The sequence below is a fragment of the Lycorma delicatula genome, chromosome 8 (genome assembly GCF_047948215.1).
Source record: "Lycorma delicatula isolate Av1 chromosome 8, ASM4794821v1, whole genome shotgun sequence".
Taxonomy (NCBI): domain Eukaryota; kingdom Metazoa; phylum Arthropoda; class Insecta; order Hemiptera; family Fulgoridae; genus Lycorma; species Lycorma delicatula.
Genome location: NC_134462.1, coordinates 87,921,663 through 87,947,847, shown reverse-complemented (window position 1 = coordinate 87,947,847; position 26,185 = coordinate 87,921,663). Strand labels below are relative to the sequence as shown.

The 26,185-nt window shown below is 27.4% G+C and overlaps 1 protein-coding gene across 1 annotated transcript in view; it reads right to left on the bottom strand.

Moving 5' to 3' along the window:
- The window catches only part of unc80 (unc80, NALCN channel complex subunit), a 242,538-nt gene extending 216,680 nt beyond the window's left edge, over window positions 1-25,858 (bottom strand). Inside the window, exons 1-7 of the mRNA XM_075373197.1 lie at window positions 25,688-25,858; window positions 21,748-21,947; window positions 20,379-20,427; window positions 9,996-10,022; window positions 6,562-6,582; window positions 5,378-5,523; window positions 1,882-2,047 (exon numbers count right to left, since the gene is read on the bottom strand). Of these exons, the coding sequence (XP_075229312.1) occupies window positions 1,882-2,047; window positions 5,378-5,523; window positions 6,562-6,582; window positions 9,996-10,022; window positions 20,379-20,427; window positions 21,748-21,848 (510 nt within the window). The 5' untranslated portion in view covers window positions 21,849-21,947; window positions 25,688-25,858. The remainder of the gene's footprint in view (window positions 1-1,881; window positions 2,048-5,377; window positions 5,524-6,561; window positions 6,583-9,995; window positions 10,023-20,378; window positions 20,428-21,747; window positions 21,948-25,687) is intronic.
- Window positions 25,859-26,185: the final 327 nt, after the last annotated feature.

Sequence of the window (26,185 nt, the reverse complement as noted above, 5' to 3'; positions counted from 1 at the left end):
ATATTAAAACAGCAATATTTTATATTTTAAATTTAATATAAACCACCTAATACAGAAAATTGAAATATGATATATCTTAATTTTATCATGAAAGTAGATTCACAGGATCCTGCATCTTCAATCATGATTGATTTAAGTAAATAGCACACTAAAAGTTAAAAATACTAAAATAATCCATGTACATGATATAATGTTTGTTACATTACTGTAATATTATAATGAAAGTACATATTAATTTATTATTTATTTACTGATGATACTATCATTATACATAGCCCAGTAATAAACAATGAATATCTAATATTAAACAAATTAAATTTCCATAATGAAAATTTTTAATTCAGATTTGAAATAGATAATAATAGGCTTAAATTATTTAGATGTCAATATCAAAATAAATAAGCACAACAAAATTGAAACATCAGTATATAGAAAAACCTACAACCAATAATACAATAATTTATAAAAAAACTAAAACATCCTTGGTCTCATAAAATTAACAATTACACAAGTTTTATTAACAGAGCAATCAAGTACACACATAATAGAAAAGTTAAATAATGAAATAAATATCATAAAAATGTTTAAAAATGGATATGATACTTTAATTAATAATATTTATAAAAAAAAATAACTATTAAAACACAGTAATAAAACCAATACTAATAAGACACAAAATAGGGAAAACATATATAACGTATTTACACACTAATATCATTGAAAACATTACTAAAACTTACAGTAAAGAATTATTTAAACCAGCATACAAGTCTAATAACCACACAATAAAATATTTACAAACCAAAAGTAATAATAATATAATACATTTTTTGTGGAATTTATAAAATTAAATGTAATGATTGAGATGCTATTTACATACGAAAAACAAATAAACCTTTAAAACTAATTTTTTTGAAAATTATAGAAATTAAAAAAATAATATAAATAAAATTAAATATATTAAAAAAAAATTACATATATAAATACAAACAAAATTTCAATTCAATAAACCATCAGACAGTATTTGAGGGAGACAGTCTTACAAAAACTGCAGCACAGCAGCATTCACAATAATAAATTAATATGCAATTTTCATTATAATATTACAGCAATTTAACAAACATTATACCATGTACATGGTTTATTGTAGTATTTCTAATATGCAGTTTATTTAAATAATTCAGTTATTTCTGAGGATGCAAGAACCCGCAAAAGTTCTTTCATGATAAAATAAAGTTATGTCTTATTTCAATTTTCTGTAATAGGAGGTTTATATTAATAGAATTTAAAATGTAAATTAACAGTACAGAGGAATAATATGAATCTTAAAAGAGTAATTTCAGTAAAATAGCAATATATTAAAATCAATCATAGAAAAATCTTTTTTTTTTAATATTTAAATGATCGATAAAACAGTTTTTATTGTTTTATTTATATACATATATATAACTATATATAATAGCAGGGTGAAAGGAGCAGAAAAAAAGGTAGCAATATTATTAGCAGATAAAGTAAAATCATGTACAAAAATGTTAACTTCATAATATAATCCCTGATGTAAATCACTTTTAAGAAACAAAAATAGACAATGACAATATCAGCACAATATTTTCTTTAAAACATCAATGTGACATTGCTTATATTAAGTAATGAATGAAGAAAAAATGTTTCATTAATTTTGTTTCAATCTTAACATTATAAGGAACATAAAAATCAGTGCTTTTCTATTATACAGGCGTCGCTACAAATTTTTCATATTTACTGATATCTACAATCATTTAAATTATGAAATGTTACAAAATTGACTTGTAAACTTAAATGAAGTAATATAATGATAAAGAAGATTTATTTATTTAATTAATTATTGCAGATTCACATTACCGTAATTGAAGGAATTGAGAAAAGATAATAAAACGGAGAAGTCTTGTAAACTCCTTTCTCATAATCAGCATCAGCACATTCTTCAGCAGCATCCAGTATAATCCAGTGTAATATATATAAAAGTTTTGTTTCAGCCGCACCAAGACTTTGGAGGTTTGTATCCTTTCTGACAAATAAAAATGAGGGCAAAATAGTACAACATAACATTAAAACAAAAATTTCAGTAATCATATATAATTTTACTCAAGCATGTTAAACCAATATAATGATAATTTATTTATAAAAAAAAAAATGTAATTAAAAATAAATAAAAAAATAGTCAAGGTAAAGAAAACTTTCTTTTTTTTCATGTATAAATAAGATAGATAAAAAATGCCAACCCTTGCTAGCAACTAATCCAAGACCAGCTGACCTTTTCTTTTTCCTGTTTACCCTCCAGTAATTACCTTTCCGATAATACTTCAGAGGATGAATGAGGATGATACGTATGAGTGTAAATGAAGTGTAGTCTTGTACAGTTTCAGTTTCAGACCATTCCTGAGATGTATGGTTAACTGAAACCTAACCACCAAAGAACACCAGTATCCACGATCTAGTATTCAAATCTGTTTAAAAATAACTGAACGCTAGAACTCTCGACTTTCAAATCAGTTTATTTGGGAAGACGAATTCACCACTAGACCAACCCACAAACCAACATGTTAACCAATACACCCACTGCTCTGCCACTACGTGGTTTAAGAACAACGTTATAACATACTTTAGAGAAGATATATCATAAGGAAGCTTCTGCCTTCAATCCTTAATTGAATTTTATTTAACTGGCCTAATAATTCATTGAAAATGTGGAATTATATAGAAAAGCACTTCTATTAGTTAAATATTCTTACAGTCTGAATATACCAATCTGGTTTATTAGCACATTCACAAAAGTAATATTAATGAATTCCAAATATTAATTGAAAAATCAAAACATATAATAAACAAAATCTTAGTGTTGTTAGACGATTAACTCTTTCTGAGATAATTTCATGTGCAACAAAATCAAAATATATTGTTTTCTTTGAAGCATCTTAAGAAAAACTTAATTATCTTTATTATTAAATATTTATTATATCCAACATATACTCCTACCTGAAATTGATTATCATCTTTTATGTTCCTTCAGAAAAAGGCAGAATAAGCTTTCAATAAATGTTAAATAATTGATAAATTAAAACTACAACCAATCCATGTGGTTGTACTTTCAGGTGAGCTATCTTCACTTAAAAAGAAAAATATCAAAGCAGGCAAGAGAACTGTTATCCTTTTCACATAACTAGCACAACACAACAGTGTACAAGATTCTTCCCTTATTATAACTTTTTGTCATTTGTAATAAATAACTGACTCATTACTTATTTAAAAGATCTACTTAGCAATTTCTTTAAAACAATATAATTGTTTTTAAATAATACTAAAAAAAAAAAAAACTTGAATTCCTTACATCTTCATTTAAAGACATATGAATGTGTGCTAAAATAATTTCCATTAAGACTTTTTATTCAGTATCCTTAGATATTTGCGGTACATTACTTCATACATTTATTATTTTTGTATACCAATTCATCTTCTTTTTTTTTAAATACTTGTGTATTTAAATGATTCTGCTCTAATCAAGATTTTACCACAATTTACTTTAATCTATTAAAACAACTGCCGAGGCAATTTCTTTTACTGACCAATGAGGAAACACATCTCCATTCCTTATTTTATCTATATAAACTTACACAATAATCTGAATAACGTATTAATTTATTTTGATAAAAATTTTGTTTACATACATAACATTTTTTTTTTTAATTAAAAAAAAATGAAGTTTACTTTAATACTTTTAATTTTTATCATACCAATTTTAATTATTCTTTTGGCAACCTTCAATGATACTTGAAATATACTTGCTTCAATGTAGCATTAAACTGAAAACATTGAGTAAAATTAAAGGAAAAAATTAGTTTAAAATAAATTAGGTTCAGTTTGTCATTAAAAATGAACTATTTTATAATATTAAACACTGGTTAGTACAGACAATATTGCAAAGTTTGACTAGGACAACATTTAAAATCAATATCATAATGTATAATAACAATTATTGGTATCACTGACAATAATTAGTATTATTATTCAAATAATGATCGAGGAATATGTTTAAGGTAAGTAATACACAACAATCCTGGATTCATATTAATGTTGTCAATCTATAAGGTTAAATTTACAGTTCATGTAAAAATAATATGAAAACAAATTCTACAAACAGTCAATTATTTGCATTATCTAAATGAGATTAATCCTCTTTGAAATACATAAATTTTGGCTTAATAAATGTTGATTTTATTACTAAAAAAAAAGTTCAACATTTCAATATTTTCAAGATTTTAATGACCTTAATGAAAAACATAAATCTCTAAATACGGGAAAAACATTTATTTTTATTTAAAAAATCTATGAACCTACACAAGTTAAATGTGATATTTTTTACATTTTAAAGAACACAAACCTTAATAAAATCAAAAAAGTATATAATTTTAAAGAATCAAAATAACTCTACATATATATATATATACTCAAGAATCAGGAAACAAACAAATTTCATAATGGTAATGAGTAGCATGTAATAAAAAGCTGATAATACATTTGTAATACTTTCCTGTCACGCAGCTTTTTTCCGATATGCAGCTTATACACACATACACATACAACTAAATTTTAAATATTTATCATTTTACTTAAATATATTTTTTGTTTATTTAATTCAATAATTTTAAGTAAAGCACGCGCACATATGGTATTTCATTTACACATGTGTGGTGATTTATTTCATCATCATTTCATACATCATTTACACAGAAGTGGTGGTCGTCACTAGTACGGTAGTACTTTAAATGCTTTTTACACTTTAAATATTATTAATTTATTTAATTCTACAGCTCATCTTGTGACGTTATAACATAGCAGATGACTACACCAGCTGTATGCCAGTGCTACACTAGTGCTCCTTGTGTTGAGAGGGTTACTAATGACACACTATACTCACAGAGCCACTAGTTTATTTAGACAATTTTTTGGGGTGGGGGTGTGACTTTGCTAAAAGTTTTTTTTGGAAATATTATTCTTCAATCGTAATCGAATGTACATGAGAAGAATAAGACCTTAATTAGGTGAAATCTCGAGATACTAAGGGTTACCTTGCTCTACAGTCTCACCACATTGTCCTTTTAAGTTGAAAATTTGCTCAAAATCTATTGAGTAGTTCTGGAGAGTAAGGTGTGAAACACCGAACACACACATGTACATGTGAACATTTCTATTCCTTAGATGTCAAAATGTAAAGATCTGGTGAAAATCGCCTAAGTCCAAACTGGACCAATTACAATACTTTCCCTTCTAAAGTTATAACTCTGCTATAGCACTTGACAGAAAAGTAAAAATTAAAATAATTTGACTGATAGAAAGATACCTGCTATGAAGAAGAGAAGCAGTGCAGTGCATTATATAAGGAAATGATGCTTGTATCATACGCCATCTAGATATTGACTGAATTGCATCGGTTAAATATGGTGATAAACCAAACTGAATATTTTGAACAAGAACCTTCTCAAATGACTGAAAATGAATAAACATGAAAAACAAAAAATTAAAAATAATTTGAAGGAATTCATTTAAATAAATACAAATGCATATACATTCAAAAATTTCATTATAAAAGCCAGTCAAGCTAAATCAAGAACAAATTTATCACAAAGAAACTGGCTTAATTTTTAATTCAGAGGTTGCTCATCATTAAGGTATGTATAAAACATCCACAGCCATACCTTAATGTATTCTCTAAATAAATAACATTACAATTAAATAAAGATTTATTTAATTAATATTAGGTTAAATTAACTTATTTCCTTCACACGTTTCTGAAATAATAATAAAATTTATAGAACAAAAAAAATATCAATAAATTACAATAGAAAATTCTGAATATCAATTATTACAAATAACAATTAGAAATAATCTGTAAAGCAATTACTACCTCACATCAAGATTTACGCAGTAGAAAATTAAAATTTTTTAAAACCCCAAAATTAAAAAAAGGAAGTAAAAAATTTAGAATTTTATGATAATTACGGCTCAAAACCTTTGAGGGAACATGACAAATAATTTTGTGAAAGAACCACGTCATCAATAGGTACTGAAAAAATTGTGAACATAAACCGCACAGGTGAAGCAACACATAACCTGTTTTTTAGCTTCACTACAGTTGGGGTTTAAAAAATTTAGTATTTCCAACAATAAAAAAATTAAATAATAAAATAGAACAGTAAAAGGAAGATAAGTAAATAACATATATCACAGAAACTTATGATCAAAGTTGTATTTTATAACTCAATTTTCATCAATCAACAACAATGCAGAACAAACTAAATGTTGATTCTAACAAGCTGTTTGCTCTGCTAATTGTGTTAATAGCAGTCAATAATAATTGAATATTTTTAAAAATAATTATAAAGAAACAACAACCTTCAACAGATCAAACATCAGTAACAACAGATTACTGTTATATTATTTATGAAAATGGAATTTTATTTGCTATATAATTAATTGTACAATTTAACACTCTACAATGAATATATAAACACTTAAACAACTTACCTTGCAAGCTTCTTTCAATTCCTAGTGAATGCGATAAAAAAAAAAAGAAAATGCATATATCAAAATATTTAATAATAAAGATATTAAAGATAAATTTCTTCTTTTTAATAAAAACAGCAATTTGAAATAGATTGCAATCTGGTGGAATATTTAAATTTGTGATATTAATTAGACCTTACAAAAAACATCTTAATAAGTAAGATGTCTGCTAAAGAAATTATCTCTAACTTACAGATACTTCTATTTAACAGAAAATGTTCCTAACTCTTATTTCCTACTTCTATGAAAAAGAGACAAAGAAAAATCTTTTAAAAGGGAAATAAATATGACAATGAAAATATTGTTATTGAAGTAATAAATAGTGTTTTAAACGATTTCAACAGAAAGTTTAATTAAATCAAAAAATTTTATAAAAGAAATCATTGATATGTTTTTCATTTTGATAAATGTGCTAATGAAATTAGTGACAATGAAATGTCTACTGATAATTCTGCTGTAACCACCAGACTTTTCAATCAACAAGTAAAAAAAACAGTAAAATGAAAAAATTACTCACTTCAAGTATGAACAAAACAAGTTTTATGAGTATTTAGAATTTACTACCTCCGATAGTTGAACAGCTAAACAGAAGCAAACTACAAATTACTTTGAAATAGTAGAGTTCAATTTAAAAAAGCGGTACTGTATAACACAACTTTATAAACTTACTACAAACATGTATTACCTAGAGAACTGACAGCTTTTTAACACAACTTTATAAGCTTACTACAAACATGAATTACCTAGAGAACTGACAGCTTTTTACTGTTTCTTACTGTTTTCCATTTGTGTTTTCCATAATAAAAAATATATTCAATATAATATATCCTCGAGAATCTCAAGAGGCTTATGATAAAGCAACATTTTTGAGAGAAATAAAAAAAACAATATTTTTGTTTAATGTTAAACAGAACTTAGGAAGACATAATACAAATTTTACACATGCATTCAAATAGAATTCAATATGTAATTTACAAGTAGTGCTAGCAAAATGATCAATAATAATTTTTATATATAATGTGTTAAATGTCAATAACATTTTTTTTTTAAATAGTAAATGTTATAAGTAAGATTAACAGTAACTGTTTTAAGCAGCTTCAATAAGCATAATGAAGATAATGAAATACTAAAACGAAATAAGCAAATGAACCAAAAATTAAATTGAAGTCATTATCACACCATTATCTTTGTTACTAGATGACAATGTAAATAAAGCCAATATAAAAGAAGGTAGAAAACAAATTACTATATTCTAATCCAAACCAATAAAAATTGTAAGTGGTCAACAACCACAATTCTACACAAAGAAGAATATTGAAATGAAAAATTCTTTTCAACAACAAAGTAACATTAGTAAAAAGTATGCAGAAAATGAGCTGTTATTCAAAAGCAGACAAAAATAAATCTTATTTTATATAAATATTAATATAATTTGAATTTAATTTTTTATATAGTCCATTTTTCTTTTTCCTCTGTAAGTTAAATAACTATATATAATATAATATGTTTTATATAATATGTTTTCAGCCTCCACAAAGTACAGAATTAGAGAACACTCTTACCTTTATTTTATTATGTTCAAAATGTTTTCAGGCCTTAAAAAATATCAGTGATATTTTTAATAATTCTTCATCTGTTTACATTTACATATTAAATTTCATCTTTTTACTTTTATTTTATAAAAACTGTCTTAATAAAATTTAAAAACATTTTAAAAATTGAACAAACATTTGTTCAGTCAAAAGAATGAAAAAGTATAGCAATAACTATTCACTTTTGTATGCCAACTTAAATAATTTTAATAAGAATGTCTCCATCAAATTCTGTTTGCAGATTTATAAGGTTTAATTTATGTTTATATAAAAGTAAAAAATAAATATGATTCTTCCGATATTTATAAAATAAAATGCAAAAATTGCGAAAAGATATATATAGGTAAAATGAATAAGTCCTTTAAAGATAGATTTAATCAACATTTTAGATTATTTAAAAATAAAAAAAATAGGTTTCTCAAACGTAGCTGACTATTTAATCATAAGTAATTTCGAGAATAATTTAGAAATAATCGAAAGAGTAAATATTGAACACGAAAATAGTAATAAAAAATTGTATATAAAGGTAAATGCAGCCTTATAAATCTGCAAATAGAATTTTATGGGAGCACTCTTATTAAAATTATTTAAGTTGGCATACAAAGAAAATATATTTTTAAATTAATATTTATTGCAATACTTTTTCATTCTCTTGACTGAACAAATATTTGTTCTGAATTTTTAACTTTTATCAATGACAATTTTTACGAAATAAAAGTAAAATTTAATGTGTAAATGTAAACAGATGAAGAATTATTAAAAAATTTTACTGAAGAAGGGCTTAGGCTCGAAAATGTTTTGAACATAAAAAAGTAACTACATAATTAAAGTAAATACATAAAATAAAGGTTTTTTCTAATTAAGTACTTTGCAGAGGCTGAAAAAATATTATATATTTTTTAAGACAAAATTAGCCAGCCAGGTTGTTGAAGCATGAGTAATAAAGACTAGTTAACTTAAAAACAGTATTGACAGTTTAGAAAATACAAAATAAAGCGTAAAAAGGTTTCAATGTAAATAATTATATCAGATGTGCAATATGACATTCTGTAGCTCCAGCTTACTAATCTTACTGAAGCTCCAACAAACAAGTCTGTTTTTTTCTTCCATTTATAATTCTGTTTCATAGTATAAATAAAATAAAAACAGTTATGGTAATAATATATATAAAACAATAAAATAAATATCAAGTTCTTTTCACCACTAACATTGTTTTTAAAATGATAAATCCTGAGAGGTTCCAAAAAAATTAATAAACACATTGACATATATTTTGTTTCATCATGACTTGGGAACATTTATTTAAACTTTCTAACAAACTGTATCAAATTTTTCAATAACATGTTTTTAAAACCTTCCTTCAAAATTTTTTCTTGTAACCTTTCAAACAGTACTTCATCGGTATTTTCAGACATCCTGATCTTGCTACCTTAAAACCATTTGAAGTAAATTTTTTAAAAACATTTTATTATAAAACTTGGTTTGGTTGTCATAATAAAACGTTTAAATTTAAAGTAAAATTTACAAGTAAACTAGTCAGCAACACATGTTTCAATTAATTCTCAAATAGCAGATATCTACAATCCATTTAATGAATACATGCTCAAGAACAAAACAGCATTAGGCATCTTCATAACTTCCTTACATTAATAGAATTCCCTTAAGAAGATAACTTTTATTAATGAAGTATTTAAAAAAAAAAGTAAAATATTTACAAAATTAAAAAAAAGAAAAACACAAAATGAGAATACATATACAAGGTATTATGAACTGTAAGGATTAGGTGCGTCTTATAGCACTTACATGATGACCAGGAGCATGTTGGCAGAACTGCAGTTAAGCACGTAGCAGAACAAAAACAAAAGCACATAAAAACATTTATAAGACACAACACATACACTGACACAATACATTGAAAAATTATACAAATAAACATATATTATACCATATTACCTGAAATAAAAGTTAGCATACATATACATTATTTGAGGTCCCTTAAAAAAATTCCTGCAAATGGCACCTTCTTCAGAAATTATAAGTCAGGGAAAACACTTTTTTATAAGTCAACAAAGGTTATGACTTCACAATATGACCAGTGATTCTTCCTTATTTCCAATACTAACAACAGCTTTATGTAGGTGCATGAAACATGCATGTAAGACATCGTCACAGTTCAAAATGCCCATTATTGAGCAGCGCACAAATGTCAAGTTTTGTGTTTTGACTTAAAAATCATGATTAGATACATTAAAATACTTTGAAAAAGCACTTAGTGAAACAATAGTAAAAAAAAAAACATATGTTTATAATAGAGAGAAACATGGGATTTCATGATACTTGTGTATGGATGCCAAAATACCATGGCAAATAATAACACTGTGTATGTTCACAGTGATAGTAAAAAATCTATAAAATTAGTATCAGAAGTTGGATTATTATTTTGAAAATGGGGCATTATTCACAACAACCTAAAGTTCACAGTATTTGTCATCATATTCTTACACAATGGAGTCAGCGAATAAAAAACGACAAGAGACTGGACTGAGACTTATTATTATGACCATTCTTGGTATTAATTTACCAAACAGTTAAAATAAAAGGCACCAAAACATTTTTTTTTCTTTTTTATAAATACAATCTGCAGAAAAACATCAGTAGTTGGAAATAAAATGGATACAATTTTTTTCACATGATATTGTCCTTTGTCCCCATGAATTTATTCAACAAGCCTAATCAATGAAATGTATATCAACATATTTTATTTAAAGCATTCAATCAAAAGTTTTCAGTTTTCAATCCTGAAAAATTGAAAACAAACATTGGTTCTCTTTGTGCAACAATGTGTCAGCACATCAACCCATGCTTAGCAAGAAGTATTGAAAGTAACTGTTATGAACCAACAAGACTTTTACAAGATGTAAAAATTTTTAAATTACACCAGCTTTTATAAAATAAATTTATTACAGGAATTTTTAAAAGCAACCTCATTTGACTTTTACCTCTTTATTGAGTTGATAACATATTGTTCAATTCAGAACACAAATACAAAAAAAGTATATACATATACCAATGTGAAATTGTTAAAATTTATTTCGTTTTCTTAAAAATATAGTAGTTGATGCTTCTAATGCTAACTACCAGAAATCACTGTCAGAGCATTTTTTATAACGGTTAAAAAAAGCATTTTAAGCATGTTCATGCTTTTGCAGTAAAAAAACTAAGTAATCTTAAATAAAAAGTTAATCCATATAATTACTGTTGAACTTAATTGTTTCTACTCCTTTACTAATTTATCTATCTGACAATACTGTAATATAAATGCATTTTGTACAATTTCATTTTTTATCCTTCATGAGTAATTTTTATAAGGGGTAATAAAGGATCAAAAATGAATTCAAATAAAAGTTTATTTATACAGAGTAGGACATAAAGATCAGCCATATTTTGAAGCGGTATAAAAAATGAAAAACTTATCTACAAAAAATTGAATATATTTCTGAAAAGTACATAAAAAACAGTTTTATTTAATGGGTTTTAAAAATTATATCAGACAGATGGCGGTCGTTGTTGTCAACTCATTGCTGAAGATGTTTTCGGATCATCACTCTCCGAGTTAGCTTGGGTTAAATGGTGGCGATTTCCTGTCGGATCCATTTCTTCAAGTCCTTAAGAGATTAAGGACAATCTTTGAAAACCTTGTCCTTTCGGTATCTCCAAAATAAAATGTCACATGGGCTTAAATCTGGTGATGTATCCCATGGGATGCATGATGGCATTCCATATATCCCCTTAAAAAGATCAAATGCTCAGGGAACATTTCTCTCAACACTCCAAGCTGAACTGTGGCGCCATCGAGTTGAAACCACACATGTTCATATCCAGATTATCCAGTTTGGGACCACAACATTTCCAACATACTGGTCAACAGTCACAGTTACTGTTGCACCACCTTCCTCAAAAAAGTACGAGCCAATCACTCCAGTCAGCAACTGCACACCTAACAGTTACATGAAGAAAGTGGAGTGGTTGTTCTTCCTTGTTCTTCACAATGGTTACGTTCAGCCCAGTAGCAAAAATTGTGCTTGTTTACACCTTCACTCAGGTGGAAGTGAATCTAATCGCTACTCAAAATAACAGCTACAGCAGGAACCTGTTAATGAATTTCTGCACTTATGGCTTTACGGTTAGCATGATCTCTCTCTTAATTCTTGAGCCAACATAATCTTGTAGGAATGCAGTTTTAAATCGGCATGCAGAATCCTCCTCAAACTCCAACTTGATATCCCAGGTGCCATGGCATGCTTACAAGTGGAATACTTTGGTAATTGCTGAATGGATGCTCTTACTGATTCCACATTTTCTGGCATTCTGAGGGTCTAAAGTCTGCCAAGTGATTTTCTTTTCAGTGTAAATCCGTTCCCAAAGGTTAGAAATACATATAATAATTATTTTTCAATCTAATACAGATGCATTTCAACTGAGTGCAAAGTGTATATGGAAAGCTCTCTGCATCATTATCACAGACCAGTTCTTCTCATAATACACTTCAACAACAAAGCCCTGATGTTCACCAGTACAATTCATGATGTTACTGAAAACAGTAGAGGCAAAACAACTGCATGAAACCTATTCCACTTCTATACTCCCACTACAGCCCACAAAATGAACCCTACAAATGTCAGAAGTCTTTATGCCCCGCCCAGTATTATAATGTTACTGAAAACATATATTAATAAAGGAACAAAAAGTTATTAGCAAGTTCAATAGTAGTTATACTTGATATATCATTTAAAATGATTACCAAATTTTAAACTAAAAGACATAATATTAACTAATTAAAATATTTTTATTGGTTTTTAATTAAATTTTGATACAAAACCATTCTGACAATGATAGCAAACCATGAAAAATATTAAATGTAGGATTTTCAAGAAAAATTTATTGAAGTACAAATTAAATTTTAATAATTAATTACTTTAGTGTAATGATGCAGAAAACAGTGTGTAATAAAAAAACAATGTAAATATAAGTACACAATATCCTGAAATACATTTACACAGCTACAAAACACGGAGTAGTTGGTTAAAAGTCACAACATATATAACTGTTCATAATTTTTTATGAAAACAAAATAACAATAATTTAATGAGAAAAACATACATTATTTGTAAAATTATAACACAGTAATAATATTAACAATTATTACAATAATAGATATAATAAAAATCTAGATACAACAAATCACATGTATTTTATTCCTACAATTATTAAAAACAAACTACTTGGGCTAGCAACATAAGATCAAAATACTATAGATAGAATATTCCTGACAGTGCATGTAAAATTTAAATGGGATCAAACAGATGGTATAGCAACAATACTGAAATAGATTACTCTACCCATAAAACTCATACACGGAAAAATTCTTTTTAAAAATCACTTTTTTGATTTCTGAAATTCCAGAAATATGAACATCTCATGAAATCTGGGTTAGTTTCATATAACAATACCTCCACTTTTTTACGCTTCCTATAACATGAAATGCACTATTCCACAATTTAAAAAATGAACAAAATTATGTGACATATCGAGAGCATTTTTATATCTTTTTAACATTGATATCACAATAAGAATTACAGAAATATGGCTCTATATCAATAAATCAAAAATCATTCACTAAGTTTTAGTGAAAGGCATCAATTTCTCTATCCAAAAAAATCAACTGGAAGAGTTAACAAGTTGTACACGAAAACAAATTTGCCAGACAAATGAATATTTTTTTTTTTTTTAGATTTATAGAATCAATTGATTTGATTTCACTTGCCTACAAAATATTTTCTTAACATGAGAAATCTTTACATCCCTTAATCATTACATCAACAAATTATAACCTAACTATAGTTCACTACAGATTATGAGCACAACTAATCACTCAACTTCCTCATGATGGTTTCTTTCTTTTTCCTGTTTAACCCCTGGGAATTACAGTTCAGGTATTACTTCAGAGGATGAATGAGGATGATATGTGTGAGTGTAAATGAAATGTAGTCTTGTATAGTCTCAATTCAACCACTCCTGAGATGTGTGGTTAATTGAAACCCAACCACCAAAGAACACCGGTATCCACGATCTAGTATTCAAATCCGTGTAAAAATAACTGACTTTATTAGGACTTGAACGCTGGAATTCTCGACTTCCAAATCAGCTGATTTGGAAGACACGTTCACCATTAGACCAACTCGATGGGTTACCTCATTATGCTTAAAAGTAGACAAGTCCAGTTTCCAATTATAAAGAAAATAACTGGCACACACCCACAAAGTATACTTACCCAATATATTGGATAATACCCAGTATATTACATACCACCATATAGTACTAATCGACACAGCAAAAACATGCACGTGTGCACACACACGTCCACGCGTACACACACACACACACACACACCCATCAGCTGACAACTACAGGAATTCAACACAGTATTTAGCATACATTAATAGCCACACTCACCACACTTGTATTACAGAACACACAGAAGTATTACACAAAATACAGAAGAAAATTAAAACACAATTTGTAACAAGAAAAAATAAATAACAATAATAAACAAAATTATATTAACATTTATACAAAATTGCGAACAATTTCAGGAAAGGTTACTCCTTTTTGAGTTTATTGCTTTTCCTTGGCATAAAATAGTAGTTACAAAGTGCTGCTTACAAACCATTAACAAGATGTATAAAATTATATGGTAAAATACAACCTGATAAACCCAGTGAATTAGGATTTTATAAACTAAACTCCAACTTCACAAAATAATATTCTAGAAAAACCATAAGCACATTTAACAGTGAGAAATAATTAACAGTAAAAATTGAAAATTTACACTAAATAGAATTAAGACTTCTGTACATAATTGAATAAAATAAACTGATATGAAAATAGACAATATTCTAAAGTAATATTATAATTAATAAAATTTTACTTATGAATTCATGAGTTGTTTATAAGGTGGTTGATTATAAAGAATTCATGAGGTGGTTTGTAGTCAGGACAACTGTGAAAATAATTCATTATAAGAACTGCAGAAAAATTAAATGAATAAAAATATAAAGTAACAAAAAAAATGTGCTGATATACAAATCATTCAGTCTCAACATAATTGTATTATAATAACCTAACAGCTATATTAATTTAACTTTCTCTTCAATGTTTACAAAAAAAGTTAATTTTGAAAACAATAATTATCTGCATGACAAATTACTGGGTTACCGTAACTGCCTTTTGAAACTACCTCTAAGTCAACAACTACGAGTGTTGTTAAAGTCACTGGACACATAATAATATTATGCTAATTTTAAAAAAATAGCAAATCAAAACTGTGAACTCAACACACTTCAACAAAATGTAATTAAACAAAAACATTTAACTGGACAAAAACCAATACATCAAATGAACAAACACAACACAGATCAAATATACTATTTAATTTCATGTTAACTGGTTTTGTAACTATCCTAAAAAAGGAAGTTATTAACAACAAAGCAACCTGCAGCACCAATAAAAAAAGGAGAAACAAATTTCTCAACAAAGATCAACTAGAAGAATAATTCCATGTACTTAGAAAGGTAATTTATTTTCTTTTTATATCTCAGCATTTCATGATGCAAGACTTACACACATATACACACACAGCTTAATCTAAAATATTTATCATTATATTCAAATATATTTTTTCATTTATTTTAATTCAGAGATTCTAACCAAACTGCTCACGAAGACCATTTTTAATTCATGCGGGTGTGGCTGTACTAGTGGCAGCCATCAGCACTAACTAATGTAATTTCACAACTTATATAGAACAAATTTCACTTGTACGATCGGCAGACTGGTGGAGCCGCTAGACTTAATGTACTAGATACCAAGTCAGCCAGGCGATCGAGTTTGAGACCCAGCCAACCCAAGTTACTTTTTGACACTTTAATTATTATTCATTGAATGCTAACTCTCATCTGTGACTTCATAACATAAAAGAAGACTAGAACAGTATTTTTTGGGGTGGGGATGCAATTTTTCAAAACTTTTTTTACAATATTTATATATTTCTTAATCGTTAAAAAAATCTGCCTAAGTAAAATGTGATCTTAATTAGGCAAAATCTCAAGTTAATGGAAGTGACCTTATTGTACAGCCTCACTCCCTTGACTTTTTAAGTTAAGAATTTAATGGTATCAATATATAAAAGTAATCTGACCAAGTTTGGTCAACAACAGTCCAGAAGTTCAGGAGATATAAGGTGATTTACAGGCCAACATTGAACACACATACACTTTAACATCCGGAATATTTCCATCCAGTTTTTTTGGGTTCCTTAGGTGTCAAAACGTCAAGATCTGGTGAAAACCACATATGCCCAAATTGGACCGAATACAATATTTTCCCTTCTAGAGCTATAACACTACCTAGATGGAAAGGTAAAAATAAAAAATTACAAAATTTTCTTCAACACACTCATATTAAAAGTATAGTCAGATTCATGCTGATAAAAAATACCTGAAACAGAAATCATTATTGTCATTTTACCCACAAATAAGCATTTAGTGTTAACATCTGAGGAAATGTATCCATTATGCAACCATATTTATAAAGAAATAAACAAAAATCTTTATTTTTTAAATTTACGATAAAAACTTAAGTACTGCATTAAATTGATCAAAAAATGTTAAAAAATATACTATAGCTTCTTTCAAATTAAGGCCTTGTAATACATAACAATTACAAAAACAATTAAAGTTAATTCAAAAATTTTAGAAACTTATTAACAAAAGGCTGGACTGAGGTTTTGAGATATAGATATGGAGAAAGTAAGATGGATGGATAAAGTGAGAAATGAGGAAGTAATGAACAGAATTAAAGAAGAAAGAGCAATTATGTGAGAGAAGTACACAAAGGAAAAGGAAACTGGTTATAAAATGTAGTTAGAGGAAGTGGAATCTTCAGAAAAGTCATTAAAAGGAGAAAGGAAGCAAGGAAAAAGAAGGATGAAGTTAATAGATAAGATAAAAGATTGGAAACTACAAAGGAACAAAGGAGAAGGCTTAGGACAGGGATGGATGGAAACAGCAATGGCATAACGGACCTACAGTCAGGTAAAAACTCTAGATGATGATACTGATGAATAATGAACAATTATAGTACTTTTATTCAACAAATATCATTGTAAAATTAATTTCAAATATTGTTTACGATGTTAAATAATTATTTTTTTTATTTTGTAAAAGACTATGAGTGCCTGGGATAGTATAATAAATCATCAGGCCAGAGATATATTACGATACTGGCAAACCCTAAAATTAATGTGGCAGTAAACATAATTAGAAAAAATATTAATAAAATACTATAATCTTATTAAAAAATAAATAAACCAAACATACTAATATAATATATAAACAAGTACAAAACACATATTACTCTGTGACAAGAGAACAAGCAATAAAGCATATATTGCAAACAAATAAACAAATGCAACACAGTAAGTGCATTAAATAATATATACATAAATGAAATTTAACAATTTAAAAAATATACAATAAAACTTGTAAAATTATAGTAAAATAAGATACAAATAATTAGGCAGGTGTCCTGATATACATACTGTACACAATCACAGACTGACACATTTTACCAATTTCAGTTAAAAAAAAGGTTTAATTAATATATTGAATAACCAATTCTTTTTAATATACCTACACCACTAAAAATGAATCCAATCAATTTTAAGAATATTTAATAAAAATAATATTACACTGTTGAGAACTTTAAATAAGAATGACTAAATACATCTGAATATGCTTCATAACTATTTAACAACATATTCAAATATTCTTCAATTAATGCCTTCAAGATTGTTAGTTAATTTAAAAAAATATTTATTGTTTTTTTTCTGCAACTGAACATTATTGCATTATACAATTACTTTGAACAAACATTAAAATTCACTTTTAAAATACTGAAACTTATTCTTTCACAGAACCTTTTGAACCAAATAACAGCACTTTCTTCAATGGAATTAACACTGTTATTAATGGGGCCCATCAAATTAAGATTAGGAAACCACTTAATTACATAACTGAATAATATATCCAATCTATGCTGTGTTTGTTCATTTAACACTTTTATTACTCAAACAATATGTAATTTACAAACTCAAAATTTGATAAAAAAAAGCATATTAAAAGAACATAACCTATCTACTAATCAATCAAACTTAAGAAATTATTTAATGTTTTTAAGAAAGGCACCTTCAACAGTGCTAACAGTAACTTCATTAAAAGAGCTGTTGTTAGCATCCAAAGGTCTTATGGAAGAAAGATGGCATTATTTTAAAAGGGTCAATTAATATTTTATAATATTAAAATGTTATTAATTATTCATTTCATATATAAACTACCAGCAAAAACAATCATAAATACATCAAATTAACAACAGTCTTAACACAAAATTTACTGATGTACACAAAAAGTTATTTTTGTATCCATTGATTCATCATCAGATATTTAAATAAAATCTCAGAAAATGCATTACCTTGTCATACATTAAAACCAATAGTTGTAATGATCAACTCATGACAATTATTTCTCAATATATCAACAATTGATATCAGTTTTAAGATATGAAGAAGGAACAAAGATAGTGCACTGTCTGAAATATTAATAAAATAACTGATGAATCGGTGGATTATAGATGTGCTTTTTAGTAAATTCATAAGTTTGTATTAAGCCTGCAGTTGGTTTGGTAGGTAAATGTATATTTTTGTTGGTAATTATTGTTTGTAACATACTGGCCAATACATTTAATAAACTTACACACACACACACACACACACACACACTCTCTCTCTCTCTCTCTCTATATATATATATATATATATATATATATAGAGAGAGAGAGAGAGAGAGAGAGAGAGAGAGAGAGACTATAACAACTTCCTCTGTATTTTATTTATTATTTTTTTATTTTGTGATGCCACTCTGATCAAGTTTTTTCCAATTTTTCTCTATCCATTCAAATGAAATGCTACACTTGGAAATTCATTTCCTTTTGTTACCCATGTTACAATTATCACAACATTTATTCCTAATGTGATCTATATGATGATATGATGTAAAAATATAATAACCTAAATTAAATATTTATTCATAATTATTTTAATAACTAACACATTAAAAATATCACTGTTGTTATTTTTTAAATTCCTTAAAAATAAACAAAATAATTTTTATTTAATGAAAACTCAATCACATGATTAAAATATAAGAACAATAATTAGCAATGAAAAATATATTAAGTATTCTTAGAAATAAAGGTTTCTGAATTTAAATATTACTACACTGTATAAACCCAAACCCAAATATACAGTTAAGGGAATAGAAGTGTCTCAAATCAGTAATAATAATAGCTGACCAGCTGCCATAACTTAATCAATTACAGATTACAAATAATTTTTTTTTTCAAGAAATGATTTACCACAGAATCTTACAGAGAAACTTATAAGTAGAAAAGGGATTTTTGCAGCGTATGAAAATGCCATACTGGGATTCAAGCCCAGAATTTCCAGATGAAAGGCCGAGACGCTACCACTCCACCACAGAGATCAGTGGAAACTATAAATTGTAGTTAGGTTCATTAAAGACTGCTGTGTTATATTTAAATATTAGAATAAATTATTTATATGGATTCAAAGCATAAATGCTACTCAGAACTGGTTGGTTACAAAGCATCGGCTTTGTATGAATAACCCAAATCTGTTTACAAGTCATAATTATGCTCAACATTTCAGACAGAATATGTTCAACCAATTATATAACCTACTTCCCGGATATAATAGGAACACATAAGCACAAATCAATCAATATTTACTGTGGCACATGGGATAACTTCATACTTTGGTTTTTTATATTAACAAACATTCATAAAATATAATTTAAAATTAGCATGAAAGTGTACGAAAAATCCAACACAAGTTAAACTAAATTTTCATAATAACAATAATAAATAACTCATAATGTTTATAACTAAATGTAATTATAAAAACATAATTTAAATCAAGATTAAATTACAAGGATGTAAATCTTAAATTACATAAAAATTATATATTAATTATTAAAAAAGTATCTTACTAACCATACAGGACACTTCATGATGTTTTCCCAATTTTGGCCTTGTAAAAGGACTGAAAATACAAAAATATTAATCTTTATTGGATATAGGATTTTAAAAATATATATCGTTATATTCAGGCAAAGATGTTATTTTAAAAGAAAGTTTGATAATATAAAACATTTGTACTATCCAAAACTGCCATTTCTCATAAATTGATATTCAGTATCAATTTTTTCATATAGAATTATATAAAATTCACTATCCCACAACAGAAAGGGATCCATCCATTAATTTATTACTTTACCCTATTTATCACCAGTCTATCTTTTGGCTGTAATGCACATAAAAACTACAAAGTACAAGAGAGACCAGTCAAAGCTGCTCCCTCTGCTAGTAATAATGTTTACTAAACAACCAGTCCTGTCGTAAACAAAAAACATCACTTATAGGGCTGAATAACATCTACAGTTAGGTTTATACAACATAATTATATTATCTAAAAAACTATTCACAACTGTATTCATATCAATAATTTAGTTTTTATAACAAACAACCAAAAATGTATTATTATTGCCTGAATATAAAAAAATAAATTTTAAGAATAAACTTTAAAACTGAAATTCATAAAAACTTCATTTAAAACATTTCACATCAACAATTTCATTTCAAAAATAATACAATTAAAATATTTTATTAGAGTTTTAATCAGATCCAAATAATTGTTTTACTCAGTATCCTTTATTTAATTACATATATATTTTTGTCTAAACATATCAGACACAAAAATCAAGTTTAATGTGATTTTCTACAGATACACAAAAAAAATATTGCAGATTTCTGCACTACTGTTTACTGTTCTAATCGTTTTAGGGTTGGTAAAATCATTCCACTTTAATTAGATGACAAAATGTTATTATACTTAATATGTTAAAACATACACAGATAAACATATGTACAAATTAACTACTTCTAAAATCCTACATTTCACATTTAGACTAATCAACAAAACTTTTCTCAAGGGCAGAAAAATTTATTGAAGAGAATGATTGTTTAGCTATATATACATAACAAATTAAGACAGACTTTAAATAAGTATTGTTATTTATTTTGGAAAGAGTATTTTATAATAATGTGGTAAAGTATAACAGTTTTACGCATCACAAATTGCTGCTTCTCAAAGAAGTAATAATAACTTCAAATTAAAAACAAATAAACATTTCCTAAAATTTCAAATACTTATTTTATTAATTAAAATAAATATAACGAAAGAAAGGTTATATAAATGTTGAAAGAAATATAGGAAATTTAAAGTTGCAAAACCATGAAAATTACATATTTACAGTATTTTTGCTATTATTTTATTTTAACACCACATGTATAGTTGTTTTACCTGATCTGTTGCCAGAAGAATACTTGTATTGGTACTGGTAAGGTTTGTTCATTTTCAGACTGCTGTTGAGCTTGCTCATTTACAGAACCTTTTCGCTCCATTATATATAAAATTCAGTATTGAGGAAATTTAATGGTTATAACATAATTCAAAGTTTAAAAGAGCAGGAAATTTTATAGAAATCAGTGAATTTTCTAGACCTGAAAAAATAATTAAAATTACATTAGCATAATATTCTACATTAGATTTAAAACTCCCTGCATGACAAAGAAACTTCACATAACTTTATTTTTTACATGAATTCACAATCAATTTACCTTACTATTAACCATTTCAATCTGGTAAATAAAAGATATTTTTGTAAACAATCAATATCCTTCATTCATTTATTAGTATTAAAATTAAAAAGTAAATCATTCTCAATTTATTTTAACCATCATTCCTTAATCCATTGCAAATGATACACCACACAATATTTTTATCATAAAACATTCAAATGGCAGACATGACAGTTTAAAAACTGTTAAATCCATAATTTTTTCTGTAATAACAACATTTTTTCAAGACGTAAATTTAATTACCTACTATGATTTGTTTTGTAACATCAATACAAGAAACAATAAATTTGTTCTTTCAACATCATATTTTTTATCATTATTTAAATGTTTACAGAAATTATATATAATGAACAAGAAGCTAGGGAAGAGTGTAGAGTTTTTTAAAATGCATAGTGACAGAATCATTGTAATAAGGATAAAATCAAAACCTAAACCAACAACGATTTTTAACGTCTATATGCCTACAAGCGCCCATGATGATGATGATGATGAGGTAGAGTGTGTATACGAAGAAATTGATGAAGCAATTAAACACATAAAAGGGGATAAAAATTTAATAATAGTTGGAGATTGGAGAAGGTATTGTGGGTGAATAAGGACTGGGCAAAAGGAATGAAAGAGGGGACTGACTCATTGACTTTTGCACAAAGTATAATTTAGTAATACGCACCTTCACTTTAAAAATCATAATAGAATATATACATGGAAAAATCCAGGTGATAGTGCAAGGATCAGATAGATTGTATCATGGTTAAATAAAGATTTAGAAATCAACTCGTTGACTGCAAAGTTTATCCTGAAGCAGACATTGATAGCGACCATAATTTAGTATAATGAAAGTAGACTGCGGTTTAAAAACCTGAAGAAAAGTTGCTAAATTAATCTGTAGAATTTAGAGAAGCTTGAGGAAGAGGAGGTAAAGAAGATTTTTGAGGAGGACATCGCAAGAGGTCTGAGTAAAAAAGATAAGGTAGAAAATGTAAAAGAAGAGTGGGAAAATGTTAAAAAGGAAAATTTTAAATCAGCAGAAGTAACCTTAGGCGGAACAAAGAGAACTGGTAGAAAACCTTGGATATCGAAGGATATATTGGAGCTGATGGATGAACGTAGAAAGTATAAGAATGCTAATGATAAAGAAGGTAAAAGGAACTATCGACAATTAAGAAATACTATAAACAGGAAGTGCAAATTAGCGAAAGAAGGGTGGATTAAAGAAAAGTGTTCAGAAGTGGAAAGAGAAATGAACATTGATCAAATAGACTGAGCATACAAGAAAGATAAGGAAAATTTTGTGGTACATAAATTAAAATCGAACAATGTGTTAAACAAAAATGGTACACCGATTTATAATACGAAAGGCAAAGACAATAGGTGGGTGGAATATATTGAAGTTATACAGAGGAAATGAATTAGAAAACGATGTTATAGAGGAAGAAGGGTAAATCGAAGAGGATGAAAGGGGAGAAGAAACAATACTGAGATCTGAATTTAAGATAGCATTAAAAAATTTGAATGACAGAAAGGCTCCTTGAATAGATTGAATACCTGTAGAATTACTGCACAGTGCAGATGAGGAAGCGATTGATAGATTACACAAATGTGTGTAATATTTACAAAAAAGGGGAAGTTCCCAGACACTTCAAAAGGAGTGTTAATGGAGTGTTAAAGTCATGATACCAAAGAAAGCAGGAGCAGATAAATGTGAAGAATACAGAACAATTAGCTAAACTAGTCGTGCAACAAAAATTTTAACTAGAATTCTGTACAGAATTGACAGGAGAGTGGAAGTGTTAAGAAGTGTTAGGAGAAGACCAATTTGCTTTCAGGAAAAGTATAGGGTCAAGGGAAGCAATTTTAACGTTCACATTAATGTAGAAGGCAGATCAAAAGAAAAACAAACCGATTTGATAATGTAGACTGGAATAAAATGTTCAATATTTTTTAAAAATTTAGGGTTCAAGTATAGAGATAGAAGAACAATTGCTAACATTTACAGGAACCAAACTGAAACAGAAATAATCAGTGAACATAAGAAAGAAGCAGTAATAACAAAGGGAATCTGACAAGGATATTCCCTATCCCCCATTACATTTTAATCTTTACATAGAATTAGCAATTAATGATGTTAAAGAACAATCTAGATCTGGAGTAACAGTGCAAGGTGAAAAGAAAAAGAGATTACGATTTGCTAATGATATAGTAATTCTTGCCGAGAATAAAAAAACATTTAGAAGAAACAATGAACAGCATAGATGAAGTCCTATGCAAGAATTACCACATGAAAATAAACAAGAACAAAACGAAAGTAATGAAATGTAGTAGAAATAATGTAGATGGACCACTCAATATAAAAATTAGAAGAGAAACTGTTATGGCGGTAGAAGAATTTTGTTATTTGGGAAGAATTACTAAAGATGGACGAAGCAGGAGCGATATAAAATGCCGAACAGCAGAGGCAAAATGAGCCTTCAGCCAGAAATATAATTTGTTTACATCAAAAATTAATTTAAACAACAGGAAAAGATTTTTGAAAGTATATGTTTGGAGTGTAGCTTTATATGGAAGTGAAACTTGGGCGATCAGAGTATCTGAGAAGAAGATTAAGCTTTTGAAAGGTGGTGCTATAGGTGAATGTTAAAAATCAGGTGGGTGGATAAAGTGACAAATTAAGAGGTGTTGCAGCAAACTGATGAGAGAAACATTTGGAGAAATACAGTTAAAAGAAGAGACAGACTTGTAGGCCACATATTAAGGCATCCTGGAATAGCTGATTTAATATTGGAGGGATATGTAGATGGGAAAAATTGTGCGGTTAGGCAACGTTTGGAATATGAAAAACAAATTGTTTGGGATGTAGGATGAAGGGGGTTTACCAAAATGAAATGACTAGCACTAGATAGGAATCTAGAAGAGCTGCATCAAACCTGTCAAAAGAAGACATTATCACTACCTATATTAAATAAAATAATTCTCTGAATTTCTTCAGTTAACATGAAGACAAAGGTAACATGAACTAACGGGAAATAATCACATATAAAATCTGTTAAACAAGCTTACTAAAAGACAAAATAACTTTTTAAAAAAATAATTGGTAGCCTCTGGTCAAATACAGGGCATACTGTATAAGTGGAATATTATTAAACTGCATTTGTGCATAGTAATTTACGATTATCATGAAATTATGTCATTAAACATTTTCAAAATTATCAAGAAAATATTCATGGGCAAATTAACATAAGTTGCACAATACATGCAGCCTTACAGAAAATATAATTTATAGCCATTCTGAAACGAGCAAAAAAACGGCGAATATGTAAAATAAATAATTATAGAACACCATTATATACGCAATCTTTAAGTAATTATGTAATTAAAAAAAAAAAAAGCTGTAAATCACGGTACACTAGAAACTGCAATTCACTCCCAGCAATAATTTACAACAATCTTTAGTTCAAACCAATATACTTAATACAATTCATTTAATATATTCCGTAACCCTTTTCGCAAATATTTTATGAGAAACCGACTCTGATTTGATAAGCAAATGTAAAAAGTAAAGTTGAATTCACAGGTAGTTAATTTATTTTAAAGATAAAATTTACCTGAGAATAAAATAGGAAATTAGTATATATCAGATGAATCCATTCACTCTCTTTTACGTCTTGAGTAATGACATCTTGTAATCAGAAAAAGAGAGAAGGAGAGTGAGAGAGAAATTGATATCATAATTCCAAATTGATTACATTGCGATTAGAAATACTATCAGCGACCGGTGCAGTGCCAGACGACGCATCCGGCAGAGGGATGCTGGGTAAATCAGGTCTACCCTTAACTAGAAAGGAAAAATAATTTCCCTACTCATTTATGCACTACTTCTATTACAGAAGAGTTGTAATTAATCTTCAAGACATAATATTGTTCAATATAACCACATCTAAGAACTATAGAAATACATACTTCATAAGAATTTGTTAAAAATTATTATTACAAATCCTTTAATTAATTTTAAAAACAAATTGTTGTACGATACGAATGTGTGAAAATTCAAACAATTGTTTTTATCTTGGCGACGTCCTATCGCAAATCTACACCGCTTAAAA